The 19,150-nt window shown below is 46.5% G+C and overlaps 1 protein-coding gene across 2 annotated transcripts in view; it reads left to right on the top strand.

Moving 5' to 3' along the window:
* Positions 1-19,150, top strand: part of LARGE1 (LARGE xylosyl- and glucuronyltransferase 1) — a 602,024-nt gene that overhangs the window by 294,317 nt on the left and 288,557 nt on the right. For both annotated transcript variants that reach the window (XM_082634479.1, XM_082634480.1), the window contains exon 4: positions 11,793-11,875. In XM_082634479.1, the coding sequence (XP_082490605.1) occupies positions 11,793-11,875 (83 nt within the window). The remainder of the gene's footprint in view (positions 1-11,792; positions 11,876-19,150) is intronic.

Genomic DNA, 19,150 nt, shown 5'->3' with positions numbered 1-19,150 from the left:
CCAGGAATCTTTACTTTGCCACTCACTAGCCATGTGACCTTGGGCAATTCAGTTACCCTCTTGGAGTCTATTTCATTATCATGAAATGAGAATAATAATGTGTTCTTCCCTATGCAATTGTGAGGAGGAAATGAGATAGCAGGTGGGAAACTGACTTTGTATGGGTTTCACATAGACTTATTATGGATATTCCAGTTCTCAATTGCTGCCTAACAAATCACCTAAAACGTAATGGCTTGAAACAATGCCAATCATTTTATTAGCTCTCCTGGTCTCTGTAGGTCAGGGATTTGAGAAGGGCTTAGCTGAGTGGTTCTGGTCTGGGTGGTGGTGGGTGGGGGACTCATGCAATTACTTGGTGGCTGCAGCTGGCATGGTGAGGACTGGAACCATGGGCGCTGGCCCAGCATCTCTCTTCCCTGTTGTGGACTCAGGGTCTCTCCATGTGGTCTCTCTCTATGGCTGGTTTGGGCTTCCTCACAACATGGCGGCTCCAGGACGGTCACCTGCTTCCATGGCAGCCAATGGCTTTAAGTACAGGTATCCCAGTGAGCAAGGCAGAACAGAAACACTTTTAATGACCTGGCCTCAGAAGTCACACAGTGTCACTTTTGTTGATAGTGTAGTCTGTTAGTTGAAACAGTCACAAAAGCCCACCCAGTTTGAAGGGAGAAGGAGCACACATCCCATCCCTCAATGGGAAGAATGTCAAAGAATTAAAACAGCAACAGTTGATATTGTTATTATGAAAAGCCAGGTGAATGGTACTGTCTGATGTCAGACCACCCTTGAGGAAGTATCTCTTTCCTTCTATTCCATGCCTTGAACTTCATTCAAAATGAAATAGTAATGTAATAGTAATAAAAGTTAACATGTATTGAGCCCTGAAAGTGTAGGCGACACCATGCTAAAGCTTACATAAAATATCTCATTTAATCTGCATAGCATACTTTCTTCCTTTTATAGATTAGAAAACTACTGCTGAGAAAAGTTAGATAATTATTGCGAAGTCACACTATCTGGAAGAGGTGGAGCTCACATTTAAACCTTGGCAGTTTGCTTCCTAGAACCTGTGCTCTGAACCACTGTGCTGGGCACTTCATAAATTAGAGCTGCTGGGACCCGTGTTCCCATCAGCTCAGAACTGCAGTCCTTATTCTGTGCCTGGCAGATGCCTTACCTCAGAAGGCTTCTGGGTGACAGTCGCGATATGGAGGTCATCTTTCACCTCGGGGGCTGTCGCAGCCCTATGAGGGTAATCATTCCTCTGTGGGTCTAAGCAAGGATCTGTCTGTTCTTTAAAAAGAAGCTGGGTTGTTCTAAGGTGCCTGCCAGATTGTGACTGCGTTTGTCAGCTCAGTGGGAGTTTACCATTTTGCTTTAGGTTTTATGTTTATAAACCTTGACACCTCTTATCTGCATTTTCTGGACCCATAACAAACCTCCAAGAATTTTGATCTACCTTTTTACTTTTACTTCATCTTCAAGGTCTTTCCATAATCACTCCACAGTGGAAGGGTTTGCCCGCAATCTTTTCATACATCACGTTGCTGTTGAAAGATACTCTTACAGCATTTGGATACACATTTCATTAGGTTCATACGTTGTCTTTGGGGCTCCTCAAAGGACGTAAATCTACTAAAATATCCTTGCTAAATGTCAGGCCCTGGAACTAGGGGATGTTGTACTGGAGGGTACCTAGTAGGACTTCTTCTGCAGTGATTTTCAGGAACCCTAGTTCTCAGTGTGGTCTTTTGGGTACCTTCCTTGAGTATATAAATTATTTATTGCTTCATGGCAAGTTATTACCAAAACTTAGCAGTTTAAAACAACATGCATTTATTATCTCATAGTTTCTGAAAACTGGGAATCTGTGAGCAGCTTAGTTGGAGATGGAGGCTCCAGATCTCTCCTGAGGTTGCAGTTAAGACATCTGCTGGGGCTGCATCAGCTATAGGCTTGATTGGGGCTGGAGCATCTGCTTCCAAGCTGGCACACTGGCCCAGCTGGGACCTCACTTCCTTAAGACTGCTTGAGTGTTCCCCTGGTGTAGCAGCTAGCTTTCCCCAGAGGAGGTGATCCAGCAGAACAAGGCAGAAACCACAGTCTTTTTTATGATCTAGCCTTGGATGTCATGGACCATTACTTCTGCTAAGTTCAACTGGTCACACAGACTCACTGATACAATGTAGGAGGGGCTGCACAGGACATGGTTCTCAGCTGGCAGGGATCTTTGGGGTCAGTCTTGGGCTGGCTTCCACACCATGGCCATGGCAAGGGGCCCTTTCTCTGGCAGCCTCCTGGCTGTGCTTACCCCGAAGCAAGGCTGCCTTGATCTGCTTTACCTATTGTGCCCTCTTGTAAAGCTTACTTTGAAAATGTGTCCTTAAGAACAATGACAACAAATAAAGATGCAACCCTCACATTTTAAAGATGATGAAATTAAAGCAGGGAAATATAAAGGGTCTTACTTAAGATGACACAGTTGCTACCACAGCCCAGATGACGACGCTCGTGGCTCACCTCCACATTCCTGGGTTTTCTGCCTTCTTGTATTGAAAGAGAGGATAAAGGCAGTGCCAGCATTCGACGGTGGCGGGAACTGGGCATCTTTGAAAGCCTTCCTTTCAGCAGTAAGGGAAAGACTGTTTCAGTTCTTACTTGAAGAGGAGTAGAAGTGAGGGCAGAAGGAAAAAACCTGATGCCTAGCTTTTGAGAATACTTAAGGTTCAAAGCCGGTTAATCCCTGGTGGTCCAGTGGTTAGGACTCTGTGCTTTCACTGCTGAGGGCCTGGGTTCAATCCCTGGTTGGGGAAACTAAGATCCCGTAAGCCACACGGTGTGTCCAGAAAGAAAAAAAAGGCTCAAGGCCTCAAATTCAGAGCCTTGAGCATATTATAAACTCTCTTATAATAATAATAGTTTAATAATGACTGCTGATGTATATATCTACTACGTACAGGATGCCAGGCTCTAAATCATGAGTCATCTTACTTAATCTTTCCAACCCTGTAAGTTGACACATTTATTACCCCTTTTCTATAGATGAGGAAGCTGAAGTCCCAAAAGGTAGTCCTGTATCTTGAAAGATGGGGAAGAGTTTGTGACAGGTGCGGGGAGGCGCTAGAGCATCCTAGATCGAGGGCACATCATGGAAGCAAGAAAGCTCAGTGCATCATCTAGCTTGATCATGACCTGAACAGCGTGAAAGGTGGAGGCGGGCTGCTGATGGTAATGATGTTAATCAGACCTGCTTTCATTAATTGTGCAGGTATTAGGTGCCAGCATTGAACTTGACATACCTTAGCTTAAGAAATCATTTTAATCATCCTAATTTTTTTTTTTTTTTTTTTTTTTTTTTTGCGGTACACGGGCCTCTCACTGTTGTGGCCTCTCCCGTTGCGGAGCACAGTCTCTGGACGTGCAGGCTCAGCGGCCATGGCTCATGGGCCCAGCCGCTCCGCGGCAAGTGGGATCTTCCCAGACCGGGGCACGAACCCGTGTACCCTGCATCGGCAGGCGGACTCTCAACCACTGCGCCACCAGGGAAGCCCAATCATCCTAATTTTATAGATAGGGAAACTTAGGCTTAGTGAGACCATGTAGTGCAGATCCAGGTTGTAATTTTTCTTTTAATTTTGGTTTAAAAAAACCCCCTCAAAACATGAAATTTCTCTTCTTAACCATTTTCAAGTGCACGGTTCAGTTATGTTTAGTATATCCACATTGTTGTGCAACAGATTTCCAGAACTTTTTCAAAACTGAGACTCTGTTCCCAGTGAGCAGAGACTTTCCATTTCTGCTTCTCTCCAGCCCCTGGAGACCATCATTCTACTTTCTGTTTCTGTGATTAGTCTATTTTAGATACCTCTTATAAGTGGGATCATAGAGTATTTATCTTCTTGACTGGTTTACTTCACTTAACATAACGTCCACAAAGTACCCCATGTTGTAACGTGACAGGATTTTCTTCCTTTTGAAGGCTGAATAATAATTCATTGTACAGATAGACCACATTTTGTTTATCTGTTCCTCTGACAATGGACACTTGGGTTGCTGGCACCTCTTGGCTGTTGTGAATAGAGCTGCTGGGAACGAGGGTGTGCAAATATGTTGCTGAGGTCCTGCTTTCTATTCTTTCGGTTATATACCAAGAAGTGGGATTGCTGGATCATATGGGAATGCTGTTTCTAATTATTCCAGGAACTGCCATACTCTTGTCTTTAGTGACTGCACTATTTTACACTCCCAGCAACAGTGCACACTGGTTCCGGTCTCTCCACGTCCTCGCCAGAGGTTGTGAACCTTATGTGTGTGATAGCCTGCTCTGTCCACTGGAGAAGCCGACTGTGAACTGGTCAGGAAGGACTTTGAACTAGGATGCCGTCTGGCCCTTTCTCACCCCCACCACTACCTCCCTGGCCCGTTTCATCTCCAGCTTCATGTGCCGTGAAGCACACCCAGAGATGGAATTTCACGTGCTGACCGTCTATGAAGACGTGTCCATGGGGCCAGCCACTGAGGATGCCGTGGGAGGGTCATTGGCTGCAGCTGCCCCCAGGAAGGGGCCGACCCTCAAAAAGGCAGCTCTTGGCAAGGAGGCTGTTCCTAGCAAGTGGGGCAACGCACACCTCATGAAAGGGGACTTAGGCAGCGTATCACGGAGTCCACCGCACGTGGGTTATTGCAGTAGCTTCCTGACTATTCTCCCTGCTCCCACCTTCCTTGCTTGCTCACCTCCCCCGCCAGGTATGTGCACACTCAGAGCATCTGTTCTTAACTGGCAGCTAGAGTGATCCTTTTAAAATTTAAGTCAGATTGTGCTGTTTCTCGGCTTTGAACCCTCCAGTAGCTTCTCTCCTCACACATAGGAAAAGCCGAGTTCTTAAGGGTGCCTGGGAGCTCTAGAAGAGCTGCCTCACGGACTTCAGCTTTCCTCCCTGCCGTCTTTCCCAGGCTGCCTTTCCACAGCTCCCTGTTCCACAGGCGGCTGCCTGGTATCTCAGGGTTGTTTCCGCTGCCTGGGACACTCTGCCTGGACACCCAGAGGCCTCATTCCCTGATCTACCTCAGATTTTTGCTCCGGTGTCACCTTCTCAGGGAGAGTTGTCCAGACAACCCCACTTTAAATATTAGCCCTACTCACCAGCTACCCATCCACATGCCTTCTTCCTCCCCTGCTTAATTTTTCTTCCTAGACTCCTCATCGTCTAGCATTCTATATAGTTTAATTATATGTGCCTTTGTTTGTTTATTTTCTGTGTCCCCCCAAGTGGAACGCCAGCTCCCGTGATGGGGGGGCAAGGATTCAGTCTCCTTCACTTGCTGCTGTATCCCCAGCAGCTACAATTGAGCCTGGTACATAGTAGGTGCTCAATCCATGCTTGTATTATGATTGAGTACTTGGCAAAGGTGTGTAGGCTTTTGGAGTCAGGCTGGTCATCCGTTGGCCCCATAGATGGGATTGTGATACATGTCAACTGTGCTGGGTATGGGGCTATATTTAGACAACCCACCTGCCCCAGGCATGGGTTTACCCTAATAATTAAACTCTTCTTGACCCACCCAAAAATCAATCTCACCCTTTCACATGTCTTCCATGAAACACTTGGGTTTCTGATTCCTCAGCTTATGATGCTCTTCATAACACAAGAAAACCCACCCTAAAGCAGACCAGGAATATGCCGGTGGGGATGCTGGGAGATCATGCCCTTGTTGTCCATTTATTGGGCCTTGGCCACAGAGGACGCAGTCACCACTCCCTGGAGGTTTGGCCCATCCCGTCCTCTCACCGGGCCCTGTAGGCCCTGTGTTCCACCTGCCCCCTTGCGCAGCCCCTGATGACTTGGCTTCCATTATGGTTGGAAGGGGTCTCCTTCTCTTTTCTACAGGGTGGAAATAATTTTGTCTTCTGGGTCGGTGGATCAGTATTTTGCGTGAATAGAAAACATTCGGTCAGTGGTTTCCCAAGAGAGTAGGGCCTGGGCAGTTTGTAAGATTATTTTAGGTGGCACGTTAGCAATATATTTTTTTAAATGTCGTAGTTAACATGTGTGTGTTACTGAGCCACGTTGTGTGGGTTGAGTGGCAGGAGTCTGAGTTCTCCAACCCCTTTGCCTCAGACTGGCTGAGGCGAGGGGCCTCGTACCAGTTACTCATCTGCTTTGTCTCACTTCCTTCCTCTTGAATTCTGGAAAATCCTGGGTATGAGGAAAGCTCTGTATATAGAACTTCTAAATCCCTCTTTTTATAAAGGAGTCACCGAGGATCAGAGAGGGTAGGTCATTTGCCCAAGGGCACCCAGGTGGCCAGAGGCAGAGCTGCGCCACTGTCCTGATGTCCAGGGCTTTGCTTTTGCGCGGGAGAAGCTGCGTCCCGTGTTCTCCTCCCCTGGCCTTTTCATCACCCTGGAAGAGTCGTCGATTCCAAGGCGGTGGGAGAATGAGGTGGCTGTGCGGGAGCACTGCCTCTGCTTGTCTTGTAGAAGCGGGGCTGGGGGGTGCTTCCTCCTTCTCGGAGTATCGGAAACAGATTCTGCGAAGACCCCTCCTCCTCTCCCAACCTAATCCCAGCTGACACCTGTGGAGCGTTTAACCGGAGACACTCTTCAAAGTGCTTTACACACAGAGCAGTTCTCAGGAGGAGTCCCTGGACCAGCAGTATCGGCGTCACCTGGATTCGGGGGATCCTCAGGCCGCTGCTCTGAACCTCCTGAATGGGGGACTCAGGAGGAGGGGCCCAGCGCTCTGTGTTAGCAAGCCCTCCAGCGGGCCTGATGCACGTTAGACTTTGAGGACCACTTACCCTCAGCAACCCCTTGAGGGTAAGTAGTATTATGTCCCCGTTTTACAGACGAGGAGGTTAAAGCCAGGGGAAGATGAACACCTTCTCGTTATGCTGTGCGTGCAGTCGGTCACGTGAACGAACATCAGTTCAATAGTGCACCTACTTACACTTACTTGTCTGACCCCCCCAGCTACACAGTGGAGTGTCCAGTTTGATCTCCATTTTACAGGTGGGCCAGTGAGGCCCAGGGGTGTTAAGCGACTGCTCCAAGGTCACACAGCAACTCAGCTTTGAAATTATGGCTCAGACCCAGGTCTCTTCACTCTCGTTGGGTTTTCCCAGCTAACTGGCTCCTGCCTCTGTCGCCAGCTGTGTGCCTCTCCCTGGCTGCCATGGGAGCATCTGTCCTCTGGGAGGTCCTGCCTCTCCACCCCCTGTTCCAGCAGCTGCAGTCCAGAATCCGGGCCGAGCCTGACTCCCCCCAGCCCCTCCGCACATATGCCAGCGTTTAAATAGGTTTCCCCTCCCATTCCCAAAGGCTACCGGTTACGAGATGCTTTCACTACGTTGTGCCCCCAGGCAGAATGCCTGGCCTTCAGGGTCGCTGCTCATGGGGTCGCTGGTGGACACATGGCTGGCTGGACTGTTGATTACTTCTGCTGGGGCCACAGTTTTCTTCCATCCCTTGGTTTGGTCTGAATTTCTTTAGGGACAGTGGTTATTTTTCTCTTGCATGCCTGTATGAGAAAACAGCCCTATGGGGATTTTTTCCTGTTGGAGGGCAGTTCTCTTTCAGGTTACATGGAGACGGGCAAACACCCAGTTATAAATCCCTGCTAACCCTGAAGAGCAGCCGTGAATATTGCCCTGGTCTCATTACTAGAATGCCCTCTCTTCCTGGAAGCTCTCCCTGCCTCTGCTCGGTCTGGGGTGCTGCTGGCTACTCTGGGGGCAGGGACGCCAAGCTTGCCACCACCGAAGCCTCTGCAGTCCCCGCTGGGGTTGTCTGGTTGGCTCTTTCTCTCTCTTCACTTGACCCGGGGGATGAAGGCTGATTGACGTTTCGATCCTTTGAGCCCAGCACAGTGCCTGGCACATCAGTCTCCAAAAACACTCCAGTCATGTCTGCATTCTTCCTGCAGGCCCTAAAAGTAAAGGTCACTCACTTGACCCCAGTGGCATCAGCAATGAGAGCCTAGCTCTGGCGCTCTAACCTGTATCTTTGGGTGTAGCTTGCAGCACTGTAAGTGAGCAGGAAGCTTTACTGGCTTCCTTAGAAAGAGCCTTGTGGTCCCTGTGTCTGAGAATTTTGTATAGAGCCTTAAAATTTTGTTTTAAGTAAATTTTTTTTTTTTGGCCGTGCCACACGACTTGTGGGATCTTAGTTCCCTAACCAGGGATGAAACCCTGGCCCCAGCAGTGAAAACACTGAGTCCTAACCGCTGGACTGCCAGGGAATTCCAGAGTGCCTTAAAATTTATAACTACAATTGATCCATTCTCAAGTTTGTTATATTGATGCTCTCCTGCCTTGTTTTATTTTATGGATTGGTGATATATCTATGGATGCTCCAAAATGATCTGTGGTTCCCTTCCAGCCACCAGGACAAATGGGGTGCTGAGAAAGGATCACTGGAATTTGGTCTGGTCTTGGCAGGAAACAGGGGGACACTCACAAAAGAGGTGGAGAGGGTTTAATGCAGGGTGAAGGGGAACCAGCGAGGGTGGTACAGCTCCCACGAGGGAGTCCCTACAACGCCTGGGCCCGAGAGGTGCAGGCAGGAGGCCCTGTGGAGCCCAGCAAGAAGTGGACATAAAGAGCCTTTGGACTCACGCTAGGATCTCCCATTGACCAAACTCAACCAGGAACCAGAAGCAGGAGGAACCCAGTTAATTCGGTCTAAAAAATTAAGGCTCTTGTGGCACAGAGCCAGTTGGAGAAGGGCAGCGAGTGAGTCTAGAGGAGCAAAGAAGAGCATCACCACACTACTTGCAGACTTTTTGACCAATAAAGCAAGTATGACATCTACCAAGTATAGGGCAGAAGTGGACCAGTGGTCACAGAATCTGAAGTTTAGACCTTCCCTTTGGGAGTTGGAACGTCCACGTATCTGTGACCCTCTTTAAGCCACCACATTGAGAAACTTGAAAACCTGGACTTCATAGCTTCAGACCAGAAAGTTCTCATGGTAAGGCCATGTGTGCACCCCTGCGCTTTCAAGGAACCTTCATCCCTGTTCCCGGACTGTCTCCACTCCTACCCCAAGCCCTGCTTCACTCCTGCCATTTGCTTCTGCACCCACAAAATTTGGGACCACCCTGAACTCTTCCAAGCGCGTGTTCGTGACACTCCAATTTTCTGCTTGCCTGGGTAGCAGGGCTCTGCCGCAGCGGCTCCAGAGGATGAATTTATTCATGGTGGCAGGTGTACTGGATGAAACTAAAGAGATTGGAAAATTATGTAAAATGTTTGAGAATGTGCATGCTCGTGCTTACATTTAATGGGCCCATTTGAAAACGGCCCTGAACCCTGAAGCCAAGACAAAGTTTGATATCTCGGAGGCCAGGTGTTTAAATATTTGCAATTCCAAAGAGCCTGATTCAGCTTGCTTTTCACCCATTCTCATCCCCGCCTTGGTTATGTCTCCCATGTGCAGGCGTTTCCCTATCCGTTTCCTTCATGATTTAAACAGTGACGGTTGCATCCACATTACAGGCTTTGATTCCTAGTCTTTTGGAGATATTATCTGGAGATAAGCAGAGCTGTCATCATTTTACAGGTGGAGAAGTTGAGACGTGCAGAAATGAGTTTGAGAAAGGTGGCTTTGGGGCCCCGTGAGATCTTAGCCTCCGCCACCCCCCTCCCCATCCTGAAAACCTGGACCTCTTGCACAGCATCATTGTTTTGGTGGAATGCCTCCTGTGCCTTGTAGGATGTTGAGCAGCATCCCTGGCCACCACCCACCGGATGCCAGTAGCCCTGCACACCCCCAGGAGTGACAACCCAAAATGAGTCCAGACATGGACGCCCGTTCTGAGGGAGGCAGAGGGGAGTGAATTAGCCCCTGTTGAGAACCACCGCCTCCCAGCAGGGTATTTTAAGATCTTGAGCATAGGAGATTGTTAATTGGTCTGAGATGGGGCTGGGGCACAGGGTGTATTTTTAAAATCTTTTGGATGTTGCTGATGTACCACCAGCGGGGTGAAAAATCTCTTTTGCAGAATTCAAATCCCATCTCTCAGCCTGTTTCCTGATCTATAATACTGAAATAGTAACACTGTACTTGCCTTGTACAACTAAATCTGGCAATCTTTGTGCTAAGTACAGTACCTGGAATGTAATAATTTGCTCAATAAATATTAGCTCTTAATGCGGTGATTATTCGTCTCTTTTATCTTCCCTCGTCCTCCTTCTTGATCCCCAGGTATAAGTCTGGAGGAGGGACCCTGTAGCCCTGATCCAGGAGTCGGGGTTTGTGTATTGGGTGTGGGGTTGAACATATCATGGAGCCAAGGGCACAGTAGATGGGTCAGGCAGGGGAGGGCCCGACACACAGGGCGAAATGGGGTTCTTTGGGACGGGGAGAGGGGCAGGTGCAGGAGTGAGAGGCTCTGAGAATCCCGCAGTTGCGGGTGAACCCGTGATTTCAGGATTTCTCGAAACGAGGATCTGGATGAAGCTGAGCTTCAGCTCCTGGCATTGAGAGTGGGGGGCCAAGGTGCAGTGAAGGAGTTGAAGAGGTCTTGGAAGTGCATTCCAGGCTCTTGGCTGGTTTATCCTTGAGATGGTTAAACTCCCCTTGGTGATGTCAGGAGGCACCGTGCTGAAAGTAGGTCTGGGGAAGCCTGTGTGGCAGTGACCAGGACGTCAGAACTGCACTGCAGTTGGAAGTGGCTCATGAGGATAGCAGGGCGTCTGGAGCCATGCCCTGGGAGGAAGGGCCATGTGTGTGGTTCTGAAAACAAAGAGGCACCTATCAAGACCTCTCCCTCGAATTTCAGTATTGGGTGCCCTGGGGAACGTATTGGTTCTGCCATACTCCCAGGACAGAACAGGGCTGGAGTGGGTGTTAGTACGCAGGTTTCAATTCGAGGGAGGCTGTGCTTTGGTAAAAGGACAACATGGAGAGGCAGGAACCCCCCATTTCTTCCAGCTGTTCTGAGAGAGGCTGGGCAACTTTCCAGTCTTTGTCAAGTGTGGCTCCCACAGAGGATGATAATTGTATGGTACGAGGAGGTGAATAGGAAAAATTGCTGGCAGCAGAGGGCAGCCAAGCCTGAGGGGTAGCCCTGCCTGGTAGCCTGGAGATCTCACTTGAAGAGATGAGCGTGTTCGTTGCCTGTAATTCATTTCACGGCACACCAAGGTGCCAAGTCACCCCGTTTGGGAAGCTTAGCTCTTGAGGATGTTTTTGTTATGAGTGGACTGCAGTGTGCTGTATTTCTGCACGTGGCATAGTTCCCTTCCGTGACATCGTGCAGGACACGTGTCGTGCCCCTCATGTTACAGTGATTGGTTAATGGACTGACTGGGGCCCATAGGTGTTTGTTGGTCCCTTTGCTCTGTTATCAGGTTACCCCTGACCTGAGACATCTTGTGAGAACGTTTCCCAAACTCTGAGCCACCGCGTCTCTGTCTGAGATCCCCGATTGTCAGTTCATCCTTTCAGGGCATATTACTTTCTCTTCTCTTTTTACCAATTGTCACTGTCTGCAGGCATGGGGGCCCGGGACTCACTGTTTACCTATTCAAGCCATTTGCCATTTCTCTCATCCCCAAAATGTAATTGAAAAAAGCCTTAATGGTTTCCAACTGATGATAGCTCCATAAACCGATTAAAAAGGCCTTAATAAAACTGTCTCGAGTTATTCTTCACAGCTGCCGCCAGTGCTTTTTGTGTCTCAGTGATCCCAGAAAGAAATAAGGGCACTTTTTTGTGCGGTCCAAAGCGCCAGGAAAGTCCTCTTCCTCCATCTAACTGCTCCCCTGCTTTCTTTGCTTCCCAGACAATCCACGTTGCCATTGTCTGTGCCGGATACAATGCCAGCCGGGATGTTGTCACCTTGGTGAAGTCTGTCCTGTTTCACAGGTAAGCGTGACCGTTGTCCTCTGCGGGCTCACGTGTGTAGCTGCCAGCTTGTGCCTTTCCTCCAGGAAGGGTTAAATAAAAGCAACATTTCTCATCAATCATTTAAGCTGCCATGAAAATGTAATTATTGTCTGAAACCCTGGGGGAGATTATCATGTTAATAATGTTTAACAGGGCTTCCCTGGTGGTGCAGTGGTTGAGAGTCCGCCTGCTGATGCAGGGGATGCGGGTTCGTGCCCCAGTCCGGGAAGATCGCACATGCCGTGGAGCGGCTGGGCCCGTGGGCCATGGCTGCTGAGCCTGCGCGTCCGGAGCCTGTGCTCCTCAACGGGAGAGGCCACAACAGTGAGAGGCCCGCGTACAGCAAAAAAAAATAATAATAATAATGTTTAACAGCAGTGATGAGGTGTCCTCTCGCAATGTTTAGAATTGTAGCTCTTAGACCTTAAGGGACCTTCAAGCACACTCCAGATTTGCTACTTCAGTTTCTTCATTGCCTTCCCCCGCCTGACAGTCATCATACCTCCATTTACACTTCCCTGTTGACAAGTTGTGTTATGGACTGAATTGTGTCCCCCTAAATTTTATCTGTTTGAATCCTAAGCTGCAGGATGTCAGAATGTGATTGTATTTGGAGACAGGGCCTTTCAAGAGGTAATTAAGTTACAATGAGGTCATATAGGTAGGCCCTAATCCAGGATGACTGAGGTTTTTATAAGAAGAGAAGATTAGGACAGAGGGACAGCCATTTACAAGCCAGGGGGAGAAACCTGAGAAGAAACCAACCCTGCTGACACCTTGATTTTGGACTCCTAGCCTTCAGAACTAGAGAAAATAAATGCCAGTTGTTTAAGGCACACGGTTTGTGGCGTTTTGTTATGGCAGTTCTAGCAAGCTGATACAGGATGCTTATTCTATTCCAGTGTAGCCCATCCCACCTCCGGGTGTTTCTCACCATTAGACAGTCCTGCCTTATATCAAACTGAACTTTCCCAACTGGTAGATTGTGTGATGAAGTCCATCGGTGCCAGTGCATCGCCATGGAGACAGTCATACACAGGATGGATTCCTCTTCCACCTGGAAACGACAGTCCCTCCTGAGTCCTCTGTTCTCCCAGTTAAACGCCTGCCGTTTGCTTTTAGAATCCTTTTTCATGGCCCTTTTCTTCCGTCTCCTCACTATTTTGATGGATATCTAGTTATGTGCAGAGTGTATCCAGAATTGGGCCTACAGCTCCAGCCAGTGTCCTTGGGCTCTGCTCTAACATTCTTTCTTACCAAGGGTTTGGATGAAGCTCATCCATAGCTGCAGCGAACAGCATGGAAATGTATCAGATAACCACGGCAGGATCCAGAAGGGTCTTAGCAGTAGGAACAGTCATGAAAAGCTCCCACAGTTTAACTGAACAGTGATCAATGTAAAGTTTTACACCCAAATCTGTCAACAGCATACATGGAGATGGGAGAGATGGTGGACACCCAAGACATACCCACCCTGCAGGAAAGTGGGATTCATCTTGTGTCCACTTCCTCTCTCAGTCCCCCAACCAGCCCATCTATCACTGATGCCTTGAGGTCCTCCGTCCTAAGTAATTTTCATTTCCACCCCTTCCCCTCCATCCCCACTGTGACTGTCATAGTTCATGTCTACATGTACTCTCAGCTGTGCTTTCTGTCTCCCTGACCCATCCTCCCTAATGTCAGAATGATATTTCAGACATGCAAATCTGATTTCCTAAAACCTTTCCTTAGCTTCTCCTTGTCGAGGGAAGAGAATTGAATCTCTGTGGCACACAGACCATCCGGGATGTGACGTCATTCTCAGCAGTGTTCTCTTTCTCCTCCTTGCTGTTTTTTCATGCTCCAGCAGCACTGATCTGCTCGTAGGTCCCCACCCTCTCCAAGGTGCGCCCTGCCTGTTGTTTTCCTCTTGCTGCTCTCTCTCTGCCCATTTCTCCCCTCCCCCTGCCTCTCCCTGCCACCCCAGTCTGGCAAACTCCTTTTATCCTTGAAGCCTTTGTGTAGGCATCATTTCTAACCAGAAGCCTGGGTCGGGGCTCCCGTTCTACCAGCCCATAATACCCTGTGTATCTTTCTATCATTATATTTATTACATTGTAATTTATTTATATATTCATGTTATATCTTCTGTAGTAGAATCTGGGGCTTCTGGAGACAAACACTGTACCTTATTTTTCCTGTTTTCCCAGTATCTCAGCAAAGTACTTAACATGTGTTATATGCTCAGTAAGTGTTGACTTGTTTAATAAGTGAACCTAGGAGACTGCATTAATAAATAACCTGGGGCTTCCCTGGTGGCGCAGTGGTTGAGAGTCTGCCTGCCGATGCAGGGGACGCGGGTTCGTGCCCCGGTCAAGGAAGATCCCACATGCCGCAGAGCGGCTGGGCCCGTGAGCCATGGCCGCTGAGCCTGCGCGTCCAGAGCCTGCGCTCCGCAACGGGAGAGGCCACCACGGTGAGAGGCCCGCGTACCGCAAAATAAATAAATAACCTGAAGAGTGTTAATTCAGCCAGTTACCTACCAGCCCAGATTTAGTTCGATTTCACATTGAGGCCGCCGTATAGCTCAGTGATGTCAGCACATCATCTCGCTCTTGAGACTTTAGTATGTGTATGAGTTAATAGCTTTTGCCAGGAATCAGTTCATCCCCAAACTGACTTGGTTGAAAACAACATTTCTTAGCTTAGCTGTTTGTACTGAACTCAGGTGGCTGGTTCTTGCTGGGCCCCCAACGTTCCTGCAGTCAGCTGGCAGGTTAGCAAAACATGAGATTCACTGCCTTCTGGAGCAGGGAGAGGTGAACAACCAACAAATACATTACAGGATCAGTTACTGCTAGGGGTGCTCAGGTTCTCCTTGTAGCTCTGTCCGGTTGCCACTGTGATTTCAGTTGTACGTCTGAGGAGGAGATGGGAATGCCGAATGAAGAGGGGCCCTTTCCCAACACCATGGCTTCTGTGCATTTTTGAGACTCATGGTTCTGCAGCCTTCATCTGCCCCTTGAAACCAGGCATTATGTAGGCTAAGCATTGAATCAGATGAGTGGTTCTCAGCCTTTATGTGTTTATTCCTGGTCTCCACTAAAGAACTCGGGTCCCTCCCTGTTTGAAAAAGAAAGCCCACTCTTTAGAGAAGAGTATTTGCATGATTTCAGGTAGTCATGCTCTTTCTCAGTTATGGCACATTTAAGGTCATAAAACCTAAATAATTCCAATAGTTGTTGAAATCGTAAGAATCCTATTGAGTATAAGCTTTTACTTCTACGGTAGCTGAAGCACAAAGATGTTAAATTTAAAAATAGCAGTAGTGGGCTTCCCTGGTGGCGCAGTGGTTAAGAATCCGCCTGCCAATGCAGGGGACGTGGGTTCGAGCCCTGATCCAGGAAGATTCCCACATGCCACGGAGCAACTAAGCCCATGCGCCTCAACTACTGAGTCCACGTGCCACAACTACTGCAGCCCGTGCACCTAGAGCCCACGCTCCACAACGAGAGAAGCCACTGCAATGAGAAGCCCGCGCACCGCAACGAAGAGTAACCCCTGCTCACCGCAACTAGAGAAAGCCTGTGCGCAGCAATGAAGACCCAACACAGCCAAAAATAAATAAATAAAATAATAAATATATTTTTAAAAATAGCAGTAGTTTTATTATCAGCTGCTGATGGCATGCCATACTTTCATGGAGGCATGGGGACTTGAGAAGAAAGCAAATTCTCAGTATGTGGTATGAACATTCTACACCCCACATCAGTGACTACTTGATCTCTTTGGACCGAATAGCCAATTAAGTCCCTCCCATCCTTGAAATTCTACAAATAAGAATTATTCTGTGAATTGATATGCTGGTGATAATGATTTGAGATATCAAGACAAAAGGACCTTTGAAAGACATTCAGCCCAGAAAGTCCAGCTATAAATAGCTTCATTGTTTCCGAAGCACGCTATGAGGATTAACTAATACTTGATTATAAAATACTTTGACAAATGGAGTACCTTCTTAATGTTAATACTATAGTGGTGCAGGATGCTTCTTTTGGCTTTCACTGTTAATTACAGTAATTAGATTTATTTTCCAGACAAGATATTTAGCAAAATTTCATTTAAGGTTTGCTTTGTCACATCAAATCAAATTTGCTTAATGACAGTGGGCACACTATATTTTAAAAGATAGTAAAAGTATTATGGGCACTCTTATATGCTGATGCTTGCATTAAAAAATTGCTGTAACCTTTTAGAAAGAAAGTTCATAGTATTATGACCAAGACATTCACCCTATCTGCTTTAGGGAGTCTGTCTTAAAAGGATAATCCTAATTACAGAAAAAAGTTTTTGCGAAATATTGCTTATAATCATAAAAATTCAAATACTTAAACAATAAGTCTAAATAATGTGATGTCCTCTTATAGTAAACCATATTCTTAGTTGGTTGTAAAAAGTATGTCATAACATGGACAAGTGATATTTTATGATATAAGGTGAGTGACAACACAATTCAAAAACTCATGCATAACATCGTTCCACGATATAAATACATGCACACATGTGTGGCATGCATACAGATACACATATGCATGGTTGAAATACAGGGGGTGAAAGAATAGCAAAACATACATGAAAAATGGAATTTTTGTATATTGTGTCTGGGGTAGTAGAAATACAGACGATCTTGGTTTTGTTTTCTCTTTATATATATTTTTGGTCATCTTACTCTGCACCCTCTGTGATGAAGAAAAAAGGAGGATGAGAAAAATAAATACAAAATAAATGTGAGCAAAGGTTTACCTAGTAGAAAATAACACAATATGTGTCTGTGTCACCTAGATGGGAGACTACTTAAAGAAAAATTGGGGGGATGCCTATAATTCCAATCCCAGTTGCAGGTAAACTGGGAAGTATAGCTGCTCTTCAAGGAAACCGAGCTTTTAGTGAGCAGAGGAAAAAGTATATATATTCACTTAGTCACTAAGTGCTTACCTCCTGGGCAGGAAGGTGGACCAGCTTGTAAACATTTAATATTTGTTTGCTGGGGTGATCTGCTTAACTGTTACTCCACAGCCCTGTTGGCAGGAAGAAGCTGGGTGATTTGCCTTACTTTGCATGTCAAACAGCTGGGGTTTTTGTGTGTGGGTGTGGGTGTGGGTGTGTGCGTGCGCGCGCACCAGTCTTTTTTTTTTTTTTTTTTTTTAGCTTTACTTGTGCCTCTCAAGAACAGAGAGGATAAAACAGCATCTTCGTGACCCGTGTCTGCCTCTAATTGTCTTATTGCTTATTCAGGCTTAAACTTGTTATAGAAGCAGTTTCCAGATTTTGAAGGGAGGAACCTAGGATTTAAGTAAAAGAAACCAGAAGTAGGTTCTGATTCTGGACTTTCCATCTATGAGCTGGTGACCCAGCAGGTCACTGTACTTCTTGGAGCTTTGCCTTGCTCCCCAACCTCTCATAGAGCCCTGTTGTGAATATCAAAAGAGGTAATCGATGGGAAACATTTATGTATTTTATTTATTTAACAAAATAGGAAGGTAGTTCTCATTCTACATCAGGCTGTGTTCTGAGTGTTTTTCAGATATGAATGCATTGAATGTTCATGTAGTTCCATGGTGTGGTTACTGGTATCCCCATTTTATAGATGATGAGACTGAGGATCCATATGTGAAATCAAGGCTCAGGGTCACAGAGAGGAGGGGCAGGGCTGGGTTTGGACCCAGTCAGTCTAGCTTCAGAGTCTGAGCTCTTGAAAAGTTACCATTTTGAGTATCATTTTCTGAGTTTTATTTTCATTCATCATTTTGGGTGACCAGTTAGACATTATTATTATTCCTGTGATTTCCATTATCATCCTCATTCCCCCCCAGGTATGTGTTTTTGAGGTGTTAAGTATAAATAGTGGTTTTAAAGGCCTGGACATTAGTGTTCTAGTAAGACTTAAGAAAATCGCATGGAGGAAAGAAAAGAAAATGGTAACTATGTGAGGCAATGGATGTGTTAATTAGCTTGATTGTGATGATGATTTCACAATGTATACATGTATAAAAATACCACCTTTAATGTTTTCAAAGTATTTAATGTACACCTTAAATATATACAATTTTTATTTGTCAGTTTTACCTCACTAAAGTTCAGGGAGAAAAACAGCAAGGACATGTAGAATCTGTGAACAGGTAAAAGATCTATGCTACTTAGTCACGCATGTGTATGTAAAACCAAAAAGAATTAATTCGTATAGTTCAGATGCCAAGGATAGGTCATTGTATTTGACCTTCATCCCAACCCTGTACAGTGGATGCCGTTACTCCCACAAATGGATGAGGAAACAGAGGCTCAGAGAGGTTAAATAGCTTGTTCAAGGTCACAGGTGAATAAGTGATGCTCCTGGGTTTCCAGCCTTGGCTCCGGCCAACCCTGGAATCCATGCTGCTTTTACTACACCATGAGGCCTTTGATTTGCTCTGTTCTTCTCCCCTGGAGAGCTTTTCTGACATGATACTGACTTGTCCTCGATTCTTCCCACATTATCAAGGCCACTTGTCCTCCCCCAAACCAAGAACTCACACTGAAAAACCCTCATTCGGGCTGCTGTGGTTTTCTGCAGTGAGTTCCATTTACATCTCTCAGTGTAACCGATTCACTGAGCATTCTAGTTGCTGTCACAGGCTCTTTCTTTTTCTAAAACTGCAATTCCATTGTAACCTTAATAATTAAGGATTATTTCAACTCAGCTGTCCCTGTATATTTTAATAAAAAACAGACCTTGGATTGCCTTACAGGGACTGTGGCACATTCCTGACAAAATAAGAAAGGAAAAGCAGGGAGAAAGCTAGGGTTTAATCATCTTTGCCTCTTTGTATTACCATATTTATTGCATCCCAGCCTGGAACAGGGGAGCAGTTAAGGAAACCAGAGGCAGCAGGAGCATTGCTCATTATGAGCAAAATCTGCAGGCTGTGCTGAAGGTGAAGCATGCACTTGCTTCCTTCTTTGTTAAAAAAGTGTGATCTGGTCTGAATTAGAACAGACCTAGTGTCTGTGTTGCTTGAACCCAACCAAGTGGACCCCATTGTATTTGAAGATGTGTACTCAAGCTTGCCTGTTCAGGTAGAAGCCTTTGCTCATGGGCTTAAAGCTCCCAAAATGCATATGTAACTGGTGGACTGGTATAAAAGACTATTTCAGATGTTATATAGATGTAAAATTAAATAACATTGAATCATATATTAAGAAAATTATTCCTTTCATGATTCTTCTGAATGAGTTCTT

This window comes from Mesoplodon mirus (assembly GCF_964341445.2).
Source record: "Mesoplodon mirus genome assembly, chromosome: 11".
Classification (NCBI taxonomy): Eukaryota; Metazoa; Chordata; class Mammalia; order Artiodactyla; family Ziphiidae; genus Mesoplodon; species Mesoplodon mirus.
This window is presented reverse-complemented; position numbering and strand designations above follow the sequence as displayed.